We start from the raw sequence: 16,692 nt of genomic DNA, 5'->3' as shown, positions 1-16,692 counted from the left end.
CAGTAAAAAGCGAAATCAGTGTGTAAAGGATATCACTACATGATCTCAAGAAAAGTTCAGAAAACCACTGTCGGTGGCTACGGTTCGTCACTACATCTGTGAGTGCAAGTTAAAACTCTACTATGCAAAGCGAATGGCATTTATCAACAACACCCGGAAACGCCGCCGGCTTCGCTGGGCCCAAGCTCATCTAAGATGGACAGTGAAAAAGTGTTCTGTGTCTTGTACGTGCTTGCCAACACGAGTCTCTTTGATGGATGCGAGGTATTGTCGGCAAAAAGGTGACTCACGGAAAGCGGTGTAGAACTCGTGAAGGCTGAGGTGTCCGTCGTTGTTGTAGTCGTCGTAGCGCAGCAGGTCCTGCATGGTGCAGCGCAGCACGCCGTCGTCCAGGTGCTCCTTGGTGGAGATCTGACGCCACATGCAAAGAATGATACAAAAACAGATCGAATACATCAATGTGATAATCTGACTTCGCGTGGAGAGGAACTCATGGCGCCAAATTGCTGAGTCGGCATAAATAGTCCTGACACCTTTATGAAGAGCAAGATGACAAGTGTATGACTTCCACACCAATCCATGAGTAGCAACATTTTAAAGCGCATACAGAGCGAGATAAAAATACCAGAATCGCGAACTACATTAGGAGGTTGCCTACAGCCACAGCTGTTAATGCCAATGTTATTTATTTTTGAATAAAGTGGTAATTGGAGCATTTTTAGCATGTTTAGTAGGGCTAAATATCAGCAAAAAATTATATATGTCCGACTATTATTTTTGGATTATCATATATATGATGTGCGATACAAGCAGCAGTACTTCAGCGTGTTTACTTCTGTGTGATACCATCAAGCTGTCCGGCAGCATGTTTGTGATATCATGTGCGATACAAGCAGTCCTGCCACATGTTTGTTTGTGATATCATGTGCCATACAAACAGTCCTGCAGCGTCTTAACTTGTGTGTGATACTTGTGATGCAAGCTGTCCTACAGCATGTTTATGTGGGCGTGTGATATCATGTGCGATGCAAGCAGTCCTGCAGTGTGTTTACTTGTGTGTGTGATATCATGTGCGATACAAGCAGTCCTGCAGCGTGTTTACTTATGTGTGTGATATCATGTGCCAAACAAGCGATCCTGCGGCCTTTTTGTGTGTGATATTGTGTGCGATGGAAGCTGTCCCACAGCGTTTTTACTTGGGTGTGATATCATGTGCAATACAAGCAGTTCCACAGCGTGTTTAAATGGGTGTGATATCATGTGCCATACAAGCAGTCCTGCAGCATGTATTTGTGTGATATCATGTGCAATACAAGCAGTCCAGCAGTGTGTTTACTTACGTGTGATATCATGTGCAATACAAGCAGTCCCGCAGCGTGTTTGTGTGTAATATCATGTGCGATACAAACAATCCTGCAGCGTGTTAACTTGTGTGTGATATCATGTGCGATACAAGCAGTCCTGCAGCGTGTTTACTTATGTGTGATATCATGTGCCAAACAAGCGATCCTGCGGCCTTTTTGTGTGTGATATTGTGTACGATGGAAGCTGTCCCACAGCGTTTTTACTTGGGTGTGATATCATGTGCAATACAAGCAGTTCCTCAGCGTGTTTAAATGGGTGTGATATCATGTGCCGTACAAGCAGTCCTGCAGCATGTATTTGTGTGATATCATGTGCAATACAAGCAGTCCAGCAGTGTGTTTACTTACGTGTGATTTCATGTGCGAGACAAGCAGTCCCGCAGCGTGTTTGTGTGTAATATCATGTGCGATACAAACAATCCTGCAGCGTGTTAACTTGTGTGTGATATCATGTGCGATACAAGCAGTCCTGCAGCGTGTTTACTTACGTGTGATATCATGTGCCAAACAAGCGATCCTGCGGCCTTTTTGTGTGTGATATTGTGTACGATGGAAGCTGTCCCACAGCGTTTTTACTTGGGTGTGATATCATGTGCAATACAAGCAGTTCCACAGCGTGTTTAAATGGGTGTGATATCATGTGCCATACAAGCAGTCCTGCAGCATGTATTTGTGTGATATCATGTGCAATACAAGCAGTCCAGCAGTGTGTTTACTTACGTGTGATATCATGTGCAATACAAGCAGTCCCGCAGCGTGTTTGTGTGTAATATCATGTGCGATACAAACAATCCTGCAGCGTGTTAACTTGTGTGTGATATCATGTGCGATACAAGCAGTCCTGCAGCGTGTTTACTTATGTGTGATATCATGTGCCAAACAAGCGATCCTGCGGCCTTTTTGTGTGTGATATTGTGTACGATGGAAGCTGTCCCACAGCGTTTTTACTTGGGTGTGATATCATGTGCAATACAAGCAGTTCCTCAGCGTGTTTAAATGGGTGTGATATCATGTGCCGTACAAGCAGTCCTGCAGCATGTATTTGTGTGATATCATGTGCAATACAAGCAGTCCAGCAGTGTGTTTACTTGTGTGTGTGATATCATGTGCGATACAAGCAGTCCTGCAGCGTGTTTACTTATGTGTGTGATATCATGTGCCAAACAAGCGATCCTGCGGCCTTTTTGTGTGTGATATTGTGTGCGATGGAAGCTGTCCCACAGCGTTTTTACTTGGGTGTGATATCATGTGCAATACAAGCAGTTCCACAGCGTGTTTAAATGGGTGTGATATCATGTGCCATACAAGCAGTCCTGCAGCATGTATTTGTGTGATATCATGTGCAATACAAGCAGTCCAGCAGTGTGTTTACTTACGTGTGATATCATGTGCAATACAAGCAGTCCCGCAGCGTGTTTGTGTGTAATATCATGTGCGATACAAACAATCCTGCAGCGTGTTAACTTGTGTGTGATATCATGTGCGATACAAGCAGTCCTGCAGCGTGTTTACTTATGTGTGATATCATGTGCCAAACAAGCGATCCTGCGGCCTTTTTGTGTGTGATATTGTGTACGATGGAAGCTGTCCCACAGCGTTTTTACTTGGGTGTGATATCATGTGCAATACAAGCAGTTCCTCAGCGTGTTTAAATGGGTGTGATATCATGTGCCGTACAAGCAGTCCTGCAGCATGTATTTGTGTGATATCATGTGCAATACAAGCAGTCCAGCAGTGTGTTTACTTACGTGTGATTTCATGTGCGAGACAAGCAGTCCCGCAGCGTGTTTGTGTGTAATATCATGTGCGATACAAACAATCCTGCAGCGTGTTAACTTGTGTGTGATATCATGTGCGATACAAGCAGTCCTGCAGCGTGTTTACTTATGTGTGATATCATGTGCCAAACAAGCGATCCTGCGGCCTTTTTGTGTGTGATATTGTGTACGATGGAAGCTGTCCCACAGCGTTTTTACTTGGGTGTGATATCATGTGCAATACAAGCAGTTCCTCAGCGTGTTTAAATGGGTGTGATATCATGTGCCGTACAAGCAGTCCTGCAGCATGTATTTGTGTGATATCATGTGCAATACAAGCAGTCCAGCAGTGTGTTTACTTGTGTGTGTGATATCATGTGCGATACAAGCAGTCCTGCAGCGTGTTTACTTATGTGTGTGATATCATGTGCCAAACAAGCGATCCTGCGGCCTTTTTGTGTGTGATATTGTGTGCGATGGAAGCTGTCCCACAGCGTTTTTACTTGGGTGTGATATCATGTGCAATACAAGCAGTTCCACAGCGTGTTTAAATGGGTGTGATATCATGTGCCATACAAGCAGTCCTGCAGCATGTATTTGTGTGATATCATGTGCAATACAAGCAGTCCAGCAGTGTGTTTACTTACGTGTGATATCATGTGCAATACAAGCAGTCCCGCAGCGTGTTTGTGTGTAATATCATGTGCGATACAAACAATCCTGCAGCGTGTTAACTTGTGTGTGATATCATGTGCGATACAAGCAGTCCTGCAGCGTGTTTACTTATGTGTGATATCATGTGCCAAACAAGCGATCCTGCGGCCTTTTTGTGTGTGATATTGTGTACGATGGAAGCTGTCCCACAGCGTTTTTACTTGGGTGTGATATCATGTGCAATACAAGCAGTTCCTCAGCGTGTTTAAATGGGTGTGATATCATGTGCCGTACAAGCAGTCCTGCAGCATGTATTTGTGTGATATCATGTGCAATACAAGCAGTCCAGCAGTGTGTTTACTTACGTGTGATTTCATGTGCGAGACAAGCAGTCCCGCAGCGTGTTTGTGTGTAATATCATGTGCGATACAAACAATCCTGCAGCGTGTTAACTTGTGTGTGATATCATGTGCGATACAAGCAGTCCTGCAGCGTGTTTACTTACGTGTGATATCATGTGCCAAACAAGCGATCCTGCGGCCTTTTTGTGTGTGATATTGTGTACGATGGAAGCTGTCCCACAGCGTTTTTACTTGGGTGTGATATCATGTGCAATACAAGCAGTTCCACAGCGTGTTTAAATGGGTGTGATATCATGTGCCATACAAGCAGTCCTGCAGCATGTATTTGTGTGATATCATGTGCAATACAAGCAGTCCAGCAGTGTGTTTACTTACGTGTGATATCATGTGCAATACAAGCAGTCCCGCAGCGTGTTTGTGTGTAATATCATGTGCGATACAAACAATCCTGCAGCGTGTTAACTTGTGTGTGATATCATGTGCGATACAAGCAGTCCTGCAGCGTGTTTACTTATGTGTGATATCATGTGCCAAACAAGCGATCCTGCGGCCTTTTTGTGTGTGATATTGTGTACGATGGAAGCTGTCCCACAGCGTTTTTACTTGGGTGTGATATCATGTGCAATACAAGCAGTTCCACAGCGTGTTTAAATGGGTGTGATATCATGTGCCGTACAAGCAGTCCTGCAGCATGTATTTGTGTGATATCATGTGCAATACAAGCAGTCCAGCAGTGTGTTTACTTACGTGTGATTTCATGTGCGAGACAAGCAGTCCCGCAGCGTGTTTGTGTGTAATATCATGTGCGATACAAACAATCCTGCAGCGTGTTAACTTGTGTGTGATATCATGTGCGATACAAGCAGTCCTGCAGCGTGTTTACTTGTGTGTGATATCATGTGCGATACAAGCAGTCCTGCAGCGTGTTTACTTACGTGTGATATCATGTGCCGAACAAGCGATCCTGCGGCTTTTTTGTGTGTGATATTGTGTGCGATGCAAGCAGTCCCACAGCGTTTTTACTTGGGTGTGATATCATGTGCAGTACGAGCAGTTCCACAGCGTGTTTAAATGGGTGTGATATCATACAAGCAGTCCTGCAGCATGTTTTTGTGTGATATCATGTGCAATACAAGCAGTCCTGCAGACTGTTTACTTGTGTGTGATATCATGTGCAATACAAGCAGTCCTGCAGCATGTTTGTGTGTGTGTGTGTGCGATATCATGTGCGATGCAAGCAATCCTGCAGCGTGTTAACTTGTGTGTGATATCATGTGCGATACAAGCAGTCCTGCAGCGTGTTTACTTGTGTGTGATATCATGTGCGATACAAGCAGTCCTGCAGCGTGTTTGTGTGTGTGTGTGTGAGATCATGTGCGATGCAAGCAATCCTGCAGCGTGTTTTTGTGTGATATCATGTGTGATACAAGCAGTCCTGCAGCGTGTTTGCGTGTGTGATATCATGTGCAATACAAGCAGTCGTGCAACGTGTTCACTTGTGTGCGATATCATGTGCGATGTAAGTAGTCCCACAGCGTGTTTACCTATGTGTGATATCATGTGCAATACAAGCAGTCCCACAGCGTGTTTGTGTGTGTGATATCATGTGCGATGCAAGCAGTCCCACAGCGTGTTTACCTATGTGTGATATCATGTGCGATGCAAGCAGTCCCACAGCGTGTTTACCTATGTGTGATATCATGTGCGATACAAGCAGTCCCACATAGTGTTTACCTATGTGTGATATCATGTGCGATACAAGCAGTCCAGCAGTGTGTTTACTTACGTGTGATATCATGTGCAATACAAGCAGTCCCGCAGCGTGTTTGTGTGTAATATCATGTGCGATACAAACAATCCTGCAGCGTGTTAACTTGTGTGTGATATCATGTGTGGTACAAGCAGTCCTGCAGAGTGTTTACCTGTGTGTGATATCATGTGCAATACAAGCAGTCCTGCAGCATGTTTGTGTGTGTGATATCATGTGTGGTACAAGCAGTCCTGCAGAGTGTTTACCTATGTGTGATATCATGTGCAACACAAGCAGTCCCACAACTTGTTAACTTGGGTGTGATATCATGTGCTATAAAGGCAGCCCCGCAGCATGTTTGTGTGATATCATGTGCGATGCACGCAGTCCTGCCCCATGTTTACTTATGTGTGATATCATGTGCAATACAAGCAATCCTGCAGCGTGTGTGTGTGCGGTATCATGTGCGATGCAAGCTCTCCTGCAGCGTGTTTACTTGTGTGTGAAATCATGTGAGATACAAGCCATCCCATAGCTTGTTTACCTATGCGTGATATTATGTGCATTACAAGCAGTCCCACTACGTATTTCATTGGGTGTGATATCTTGTGCTATACAAGCAGTTCTGCATCATGTTTGTGTGTGATATCACGTGCGATACAAGCAGTCCTGCAGCATTTTTGTGTGTGTGATATCATGTGCAATACAAGCAGTCCTGCAGCATGGTTGCGTGTGTGATATCATGTGCAATACAAGCAGTCGTGCAACGTGTTCACTTGTGTGTGATATCATGTGCAATATAAGCACTCCCACCGCGTGTTTACTTGTGTGGGATATCATGTGCGATACAAGCAGTCCTTCAGCATTTTTGTGTGTGTGATATCACGTGCGATACAAGCAGTCCTGCAGCATTTTTGTGTGTGTGATATCATGTGCAATACAAGCAGTCCTGCAGCATGGTTGCGTGTGTGATATCATGTGCAATACAAGCAGTCGTGCAACGTGTTCACTTGTGTGTGATATCATGTGCAATATAAGCACTCCCACCGCGTGTTTACTTGTGTGGGATATCATGTGCGATACAAGCAGTCCTTCAGCATTTTTGTGTGTGTGATATCACGTGCGATACAAGCAGTCCTGCAGCATTTTTGTGTGTGTGATATCATGTGCAATACAAGCAGTCCTGCAGCATGGTTGCGTGTGTGATATCATGTGCAATACAAGCAGTCGTGCAACGTGTTCACTTGTGTGTGATATCATGTGCAATATAAGCACTCCCACCGCGTGTTTACTTGTGTGGGATATCATGTGCGATACAAGCAGTCCTTCAGCATGTTTGTGTGGGATATAATGTGCGATGCAAGCAGTCCTGCAGCGTTTTTGTGTGTGTGATATCATGTGCAATACAAGCAGTTGTGCAAGGTGTTCACTTGTGTGTGATATCATGTGCGATATAAGCAGTCCCACAGCGTGTTTACTTGTGTGCGATATCATGTGCGATACAAGCAGTCCTTCAGCATGTTTGTGTGGGATATCATGTGCGATGCAAGCAGTCCTGCAGCATTTTTGTGTGTGTGATATCATGTGCAATACAAGCAGTTGTGCAAGGTGTTCACTTGTGTGTGATATCATGTGCGATATAAGCAGTCCCACAGCGTGTTTACTTGTGTGGGATATCATGTGAAATAAAAGGAGTCCTTCAGCATGTTTGTGTGGGATATCATGTGTGATGCAAGCAGTCCTGCAGCGTTTATGTGTGTGTGATATCATGTGCAATACACGCAGTCCTGCAGAGTGTTTGTGTGTGTGATATCATGTGCAATGCCAGCAGTTTTGCAGCGTGTTTGTGTGATATCATGTGCAATACAAGCAGTTGTGCAAGGTGTTCACTTGTGTGTGATATCATGTGCAATATAAGCAGTCCCACCGCGTGTTTACTTGTGTGGGATATCATGTGAAATAAAAGGAGTCCTTCAGCATGTTTGTGTGGGATATCATGTGCGATGCAAGCAGTCCTGCAGCGTTTATGTGTGTGTGATATCATGTGCAATACACGCAGTCCTGCAGAGTGTTTGTGTGTGTGATATCATGTGCAATACAAGCAGTTGTGCAAGGTGTTCACTTGTGTGTGATATCATGTGCAATATAAGCAGTCCCACCGCGTGTTTACTTGTGTGGGATATCATGTGCGATACAAGCAGTCCTTCAGCATGTTTGTGTGGGATATCATGTGCGATGCAAGTAGTCCTGCAGCGTTAATGTGTGTGTGATATCATGTGCAATACACGCAGTCCCACAGCGTGTTTGCGTGTGTAATATCATGTGCAATGCCAGCAGTTTTGCAGCGTGTTTGTGTGATATCATGTGCAATACAAGCAGTTGTGCAAGGTGTTCACTTGTGTGTGATATCATGTGCAATATAAGCAGTCCCACAGCGTGTTTACTTGTGTGGGATATCATGTGAAATAAAAGGAGTCCTTCAGCATGTTTGTGTGGGATATCATGTGCGATGCAAGCAGTCCTGCAGCGTTTATGTGTGTGTGATATCATGTGCAATACACGCAGTCCTGCAGAGTGTTTGCGTGTGTAATATCATGTGCAATACAAGCAGTTGTGCAAGGTGTTCACTTGTGTGTGATATCATGTGCAATATAAGCAGTCCCACCGCGTGTTTACTTGTGTGGGATATCATGTGCGATACAAGCAGTCCTTCAGCATGTTTGTGTGGGATATCATGTGCGATGCAAGCAGTCCTGCAGCGTTTTTGTGTGTGTGATATCATGTGCAATACAAGCAGTTGTGCAGCATGTTCACTTGTGTGTGATATCATGTGCGATATAAGCAGTCCCACAGCGTGTTTACTTGTGTGGGATATCATGTGCAATACAAGCAGTCCTTCAGCATGTTTGTGTGGGATATCATGTGCGATGCAAGCAGTCCCGCAGCTTTTTTGCGTGTGTGATATCATGTGCAATACAAGCAGTTGTGCAGCATGTTCACTTGTGTTTGATATCATGTGCGATATAAGCAGTCCCACAGCTTGTGTACTTGTATGGGATATCATGTGCAATACAAGCAGTCCTTCAACATGTTTGTGTGGGATATCATGTGCGACACACGCAGTCCTGCAGCATTTTTACGTGTGTGATATCATGTGCAATACAAGCAGTCCCACAGCGTGTTTGCGTGTGTGATATCATGTGCAATGCCAGCAGTTTTGCAGCGTGTTTGCGTGATATCATGTGCAATACAAGCAGTTGTGCAAGGTGTTCACTTGTGTGTGATATCATGTGCAATATAAGCAGTCCCACCGCGTGTTTACTTGTGTGGGATATCATGTGCGATACAAGCAGTCCTTCAGCATGTTTGTGTGGGATATCATGTGCGATGCAAGCAGTCCTGCAGCGTTTTTGTGTGTGTGATATCATGTGCAATACAAGCAGTTGTGCAGCATGTTCACTTGTGTGTGATATCATGTGCGATATAAGCAGTCCCACAGCGTGTTTACTTGTGTGGGATATCATGTGAAATAAAAGGAGTCCTTCAGCATGTTTGTGTGGGATATCATGTGCGATGCAAGCAGTCCTGCAGCGTTTATGTGTGTGTGATATCATGTGCAATACACGCAGTCCTGCAGAGTGTTTGCGTGTGTAATATCATGTGCAATGCCAGCAGTTTTGCAGCGTGTTTGCGTGATATCATGTGCAATACAAGCAGTTGTGCAAGGTGTTCACTTGTGTGTGATATCATGTGCGATATAAGCAGTCCCACAGCGTGTTTACTTGTGTGGGATATCATGTGCAATACAAGCAGTCCTTCAGCATGTTTGTGTGGGATATCATGTGCGATGCAAGCAGTCCCGCAGCTTTTTTGCGTGTGTGATATCATGTGCAATACAAGCAGTTGTGCAGCATGTTCACTTGTGTTTGATATCATGTGCGATATAAGCAGTCCCACAGCTTGTGTACTTGTATGGGATATCATGTGCAATACAAGCAGTCCTTCAACATGTTTGTGTGGGATATCATGTGCGACACACGCAGTCCTGCAGCATTTTTACGTGTGTGATATCATGTGCAATACAAGCAGTCCCACAGCGTGTTTGCGTGTGTGATATCATGTGCAATGCCAGCAGTTTTGCAGCGTGTTTGCGTGATATCATGTGCAATACAAGCAGTTGTGCAAGGTGTTCACTTGTGTGTGATATCATGTGCAATATAAGCAGTCCCACCGCGTGTTTACTTGTGTGGGATATCATGTGCGATACAAGCAGTCCTTCAGCATGTTTGTGTGGGATATCATGTGCGATGCAAGCAGTCCTGCAGCGTTTTTGTGTGTGTGATATCATGTGCAATACAAGCAGTTGTGCAGCATGTTCACTTGTGTGTGATATCATGTGCGATATAAGCAGTCCCACAGCGTGTTTACTTGTGTGGGATATCATGTGAAATAAAAGGAGTCCTTCAGCATGTTTGTGTGGGATATCATGTGCGATGCAAGCAGTCCTGCAGCGTTTATGTGTGTGTGATATCATGTGCAATACACGCAGTCCTGCAGAGTGTTTGCGTGTGTAATATCATGTGCAATGCCAGCAGTTTTGCAGCGTGTTTGCGTGATATCATGTGCAATACAAGCAGTTGTGCAAGGTGTTCACTTGTGTGTGATATCATGTGCGATATAAGCAGTCCCACAGCGTGTTTACTTGTGTGGGATATCATGTGCAATACAAGCAGTCCTTCAGCATGTTTGTGTGGGATATCATGTGCGATGCAAGCAGTCCCGCAGCTTTTTTGCGTGTGTGATATCATGTGCAATACAAGCAGTTGTGCAGCATGTTCACTTGTGTTTGATATCATGTGCGATATAAGCAGTCCCACAGCTTGTGTACTTGTATGGGATATCATGTGCAATACAAGCAGTCCTTCAGCATGTTTGTGTGGGATATCATGTGCGACACAAGCAGTCCCACAGCGTGTTTACCTATGTGTGATATCATGTGCGATGCAAGCAGTCCCACAGCGTGTTTACCTATGTGTGATATCATGTGCGATACAAGCAGTCCCACATCGTGTTTACCTATGTGTGATATCATGTGCGATACAAGCAGTCTTGCAGTGTGTTTACCTATGTGTGATATCATGTGCAATACAAGCAGTCCCACAGCGTGTTTGCGTGTGTAATATCATGTGCAATGCCAGCAGTTTTGCAGCGTGTTTGCGTGATATCATGTGCAATACAAGCAGTTGTGCAAGGTGTTCACTTGTGTGTGATATCATGTGCAATATAAGCAGTCCCACAGCGTGTTTACTTGTGTGGGATATCATGTGCAATACAAGCAGTTGTGCAAGGTGTTCACTTGTGTGTGATATCATGTGCAATATAAGCAGTCCCACAGCGTGTTTACTTGTGTGGGATATCATGTGCAATACAAGCAGTCCTTCAGCATGTTTGTGTGGGATATCATGTGCGATGCAAGCAGTCCCGTAGCTTTTTTGCGTGTGTGATATCATGTGCAATACAAGCAGTTGTGCAGCATGTTCACTTGTGTTTGATATCATGTGCGATATAAGCAGTCCCACAGCTTGTTTACTTGTATGGGATATCATGTGCAATACAAGCAGTCCTTCAGCATGTTTGTGTGGGATATCATGTGCGACACAAGCAGCCCCACAGCGTGTTTACCTATGTGTGATATCATGTGCGATGCAAGCAGTCCCACATCAAGTTTACCTATGTGTGATATCATGTGCGATACAAGCAGTCTTGCAGTGTGTTTACCTATGTGTGATATCATGTGCAATACAAGCAGTCCCACAGCGTGTTTGCGTGTGTAATATCATGTGCAATGCCAGCAGTTTTGCAGCGTGTTTGCGGGATATCATGTGCAATACAAGCAGTTGTGCAAGGTGTTCACTTGTGTGTGATATCATGTGCAATATAAGCAGTCCCACAGCGTGTTTACTTGTGTGGGATATCATGTGCAATACAAGCAGTCCTTCAGCATGTTTGTGTGGGATATCATGTGCGATGCAAGCAGTCCTGCAGCGTTTTTGTGTGTGTGATATCATGTGCAATACAAGCAGTTGTGCAGCATGTTCACTTGTGTTTGATATCATGTGCGATATAAGCACTCCCACAGCTTGTGTACTTGTATGGGATATCATGTGCAATACAAGCAGTCCTTCAGCATGTTTGTGTGGGATATCATGTGCGACACACGCAGTCCTGCAGCATTTTTACGTGTGTGATATCATGTGCAATACAAGCAGTCCCACAGCGTGTTTGCGTGTGTGATATCATGTGCAATGCCAGCAGTTTTGCAGCGTGTTTGCGTGATATCATGTGCAATACAAGCAGTTGGGCAAGGTGTTCACTTGTGTGTGATATCATGTGCAATATAAGCAGTCCCACAGCTTGTTTACTTGTGTGTGATATGTGTGATACAAGCAGTCCTGCAGCGTGTTTACTTGTGTGGGATATCATGTGCAATACAAGCAGTCCTTCAGCATGTTTGTGTGGGATATCATGTGCAATATAAGCAGTCCCACAGCGTGTTTACTTGTGTGGGATATGTGTGATACAAGCAGTCCTGCAGCGTGTTTACTTGTGTGGGATATCATGTGCAATACAAGCAGTCCTTCAGCATGTTTGTGTGGGATATCATGTGCAATATAAGCAGTCCCACAGCGTGTTTACTTGTGTGGGATATGTGTGATACAAGCAGTCCTGCAGCGTGTTTACTTGTGTGTGATATCATGTGCAATACAAGCAGTCCTTCAGCATGTTTGTGTGGGATATCATGTGCGATGCAAGCAGTCCCGCAGCTTTTTTGCGTGTGTGATATCATGTGCAATACAAGCAGTCCCACAGCGTGTTTACTTGTGTGGGACATCATGTGCGATACAAACAGTCCCACAGCGTGTTTGCGTGTGTAATATCGTGTGCAATGCCAGCAGTTTTGCAGCGTGTTTGCGTGATATCATGTGCAATACAAGCAGTTGTGCAGCATGTTCACTTGTGTTTGATATCATGTGCGATATAAGCAGTCCCACAGCTTGTTTACTTGTTTGGGATATCATGTCCAATACAAGCAGTCCTTCAGCATGTTTGTGTGTGATATCATGTGCGATACAAACAGTCCCACAGCGTGTTTACTTGTGTGGGACATCATGTGCGATACAAACAGTCTTGCAGCATGTTTGTATGTGTGTTACAAGCAGTCATACAGCATGTTAATGTGTGTGTGTGTGTGTGTGTGTGTGTGTGTGAGTGATATCATCTGCGATGCAAGCAGTCCTGCAGCGTGTTTATCCTGCCAATATCGCATCGGATCAATATCGGTATCGCACCGCTGATATTAAGTAGTGCAACTGTCACGAGGGCAGTTCTCCTGCTTTTTTTTCGCCCTCTTGTTTTCAGACTCCCCTCCTGTCTTGTGTCTGTAAGTCTGCAACCCTGTCATTAGTACCAGGTGTGCAGCCAGTCATCCGAGCCCACCTGTTGCTAATCAACTACCAGACTAAAACCCTGGATCTCCACTCAGCCGGTGGCAGTTTGTCCGTTGCCTGCGGTAGAATCTACAGTACAAACCCCGTTTCCATATGAGTTGGGAAATTGTGAATCATTTTCAACCCATATTTAGTTGAATGCGCTACAAAGACAAGATATTTGATGTTCAAACTCATAAACTATATTTTTTTTGTGCAAATAAAAATTAACTTAGAATTTCACAGCTGCAACACCTGCCAATGTAGTTGGGAAAGGGCATGTTCACCACTGTGTTACATCACCTTTTCTTTTAACAACACTCAATAAACATTTGGGAACTGAAGAAACTAATTGTTGAAGCTTTGAAAGTGGAATTCTTTCCCATTCTTGTTTTATGTAGAGCTTCAGTCCTTCAACAGTCCGGGGTCTCCGCTGTCGTATTTTACGCGTCATAATGCGCCACACATTTTTGATGGGAGACTGCAGGCTGGCCAGGAAAGTACCTGCACTCTTTTTTTACGAAGCCACACTGTTGCAACACCTGCTGAATGTGGCTTGGCATTGTCTTGCTGAAATAAGCAGGGGCGTCCATGAAAAAGACGACGCTTAGATAGCAGCATATGTTGTTCCAAAACCTGTATGTACCTTTCAGCATTAATGGTGCCTTCACAGATGTGTAAGTTACCCATGCCTTGGGCACTAATGCACCCCCATACCATCACGGATGCTGGCTTTTGAACTTTGCGTCGATAACAGTCTGGATGTTTCGCTTCCCCTTTGGTCCGGATGACACGATGTCGAATATTTCCAAAAACAATTTGAAATGTGGACTCGTAAGCCCACAGAACAATTTTCCGCTTTACACCAGTCCATCTTAGATGATCTCGGGCCCAGAGAAGCCGGCGGCGTTTCTGGATGTTGTTGATAAAGGGCTTTCACTTTGCATAGTAGAGCTTTAACTTGCACGTACAGATGTAGTGACAATCTGTTTTTAGTGACAGTGGTTTTCTGAAGTGTTCCTGAGCCCATGTGGTGATATCCTTTAGAGATTAATGTCGGTTTTTGACACAGTGCCGTCTTAGGGATCGAAGGTCACAGTCATTCAATGTTGGTTTCCGGCCATGCCGCTTACGTGGAGTGATTTCTCCAAATTCCCTGAACCTTTTGATGATATTATTTTCAGAATTGCGTCTGACAGTTTGACTATGTTTTAGTTTTTTCCTCTGCATTTGTCTTTGTTTCCTCTGCGTGTGCAGTGTTTCCTGTCAGCGCTCTGATTTTGTTGGTTTCCTGTCTGTCTCCCTGAGTGCTGTGTTCCCCTTCAGCTGCGGCTGATTGGCACATGGCCACACCTGGTGTCAATCAGTCCGCTCCTATTTAGACATGTCTTCCCATGCTGGATTACTGATTTGTCGATGTCGCTCTCGTGTACGGTACTATCGCTCCTGTCGTGTCTTGTCGTATCTTTGCAGCGTAGCGGTAAGCTATATTTTGTCAGATGTTTGTAGCTTACTGTTTTTTGTTCCCTGCTTCCAGTTTTTCTTATCACACGTACAACTTCTGTTTTCCTGCTAGATACCTGCTAGCTTCCACGCGAGGCCTTTTTATTTGTTATCCGCCCACGTGCGGGCTTTTTTGTTTGCACCCTCTGTTTGTTTTTTGTCCTAGTGTTTTAAATTCAATCCTATTTTCTCAGTCCATGCCTGCCTTTATCTCTGCATCCTGGGGTTTGTCAACAACTAACTCTGACAATTATGGTAGAAGGTAGATGTTGAAATCCCTCAATTTCTTGCAATTGCACTTTGAGACACGTTCTTAAACTGTTTTTTAGTCATGCTTTTGTGCTCAAAGTGATCAAATTGAGTTATGATTTACAAAGTTAAAGCGCTTTATGTTTATCTCCTGCACGCGATAAAGAATGTCTTCCTTCGCCTGCAGCCTTCCGCGTGATGGCTGATAGCCCCAGAATGAAACTTTTTCCCGAAGACCATCCGCGCTCATATCTGTGACTGGAGGCACGGCTGGAATTTATACTTCAATTGATATTTCTCTGTCGACTAAAAGAATTATCCGCGTCTCCGCATGACGCGATCGCCTTTATTTTTCCTACGTTCGCGACGAGCTGATGCCTATCTTTTTTTTTTTTGCGTCTCCATAGAAGCTCGGCAGGAATAAAAAGATTATGTTATTATTATTTTTTTTTTTCATTCCTGCTTCCAGAAGTCGGGCCATAAATCACTCTGAGTTGTTTTAATTTTAAACAGGCGTGGTGACGGAAGATTAATTACTGCAAAGTCTTATTTATTTATTTCTATTTGGCAGCGTTTTATTCAATTTGCAACTTCAACGCTGCGGATTTGTTTTTGTTTGTGGGGGGGATGAAAAATGCGAGACTAATTATTGACGCACGGCATTTAATCAAAGAGGGGGAAAATGCCAGGAGTTTATGAAAATTGACGAGACGTTGTCAACAAAGATACACCATATTGCCAAAAGTATTTGGCCACCTGCCTTGTGTCAGGATTGTTCTCCCGGGATGCAAACGGACTATGCTGGACAAGGCTTTGAGGTAGGAACATTATTTAATTCAAGGGTTTCCAAACTTTTTCCGCGGAGGGCCGCAACGGAAAAATTTAAGCATTTTGATATATTTCATTTTCAAACCCTAACAAAATATATGGATTTTTTTTTTCCCTTGGGGCTCCTGGGGAAAATAGAGGGCCTCAGTCACTAAAATGTTAAAAATAAGTCAAATCATTAATATTTTTTATTTATTTAACGCTTACAGTAAATCTCTATAATCAGGTTTTATGCCTTTTCTGTCAAAGACAACATTGTTTTTTATAGTAAAACTGAAATATGCAGTAATTAGATGGATAGATAGTACTTTATTGATTCCTTCAGGAGTGTTCACTAAAATTTTAAAAATAAGTCAAATTATTATTATTATTTAATGCTTACAGTAAATCTATATCAACTTGAGGTTGATATAAAGTCAAACAAATAAGGTTTTATGCCTTTTCTGTCAAAGACAACATTGTTTTTTATAGTAAAACTGAAATATGCAGTAATTAGATGGTTAGATAGTACTTTATTGATTCCTTCAGGAGTGTTCACTAAAATTTTAAAAATAAGTCAAATTATTATTATTATTTAATGCTTACAGTAAATCTATATCAACTTGAGGTTGATATAAAGTCAAACAAATAAGGTTTTATGCCTTTTCTGTCAAAGACAACTTTGTTTTTTATAGTAAAACTGAAATATGCAGTAATTAGATGGATAGATAGTACTTTATTGATTCCTTCAGGAGTGTT

General features: G+C 43.6%; 1 protein-coding gene across 2 annotated transcripts in view; it reads right to left on the bottom strand.

Annotated features, from left to right (window-relative positions):
* The window catches only part of fstl4 (follistatin-like 4), a 495,615-nt gene that overhangs the window by 120,135 nt on the left and 358,788 nt on the right, over positions 1-16,692 (bottom strand). For both annotated transcript variants that reach the window (XM_061890530.1, XM_061890531.1), the window contains one exon: positions 291-411. In XM_061890530.1, coding sequence (XP_061746514.1) covers positions 291-411 — 121 coding nt within the window. The remainder of the gene's footprint in view (positions 1-290; positions 412-16,692) is intronic.

Source organism: Nerophis ophidion, linkage group LG28 (genome assembly GCF_033978795.1).
Source record: "Nerophis ophidion isolate RoL-2023_Sa linkage group LG28, RoL_Noph_v1.0, whole genome shotgun sequence".
Lineage (NCBI taxonomy): Eukaryota > Metazoa > Chordata > Actinopteri > Syngnathiformes > Syngnathidae > Nerophis > Nerophis ophidion.
Note: the sequence above shows the minus strand (reverse complement) of the source record. Positions and strands in the feature narration are given on the sequence as shown.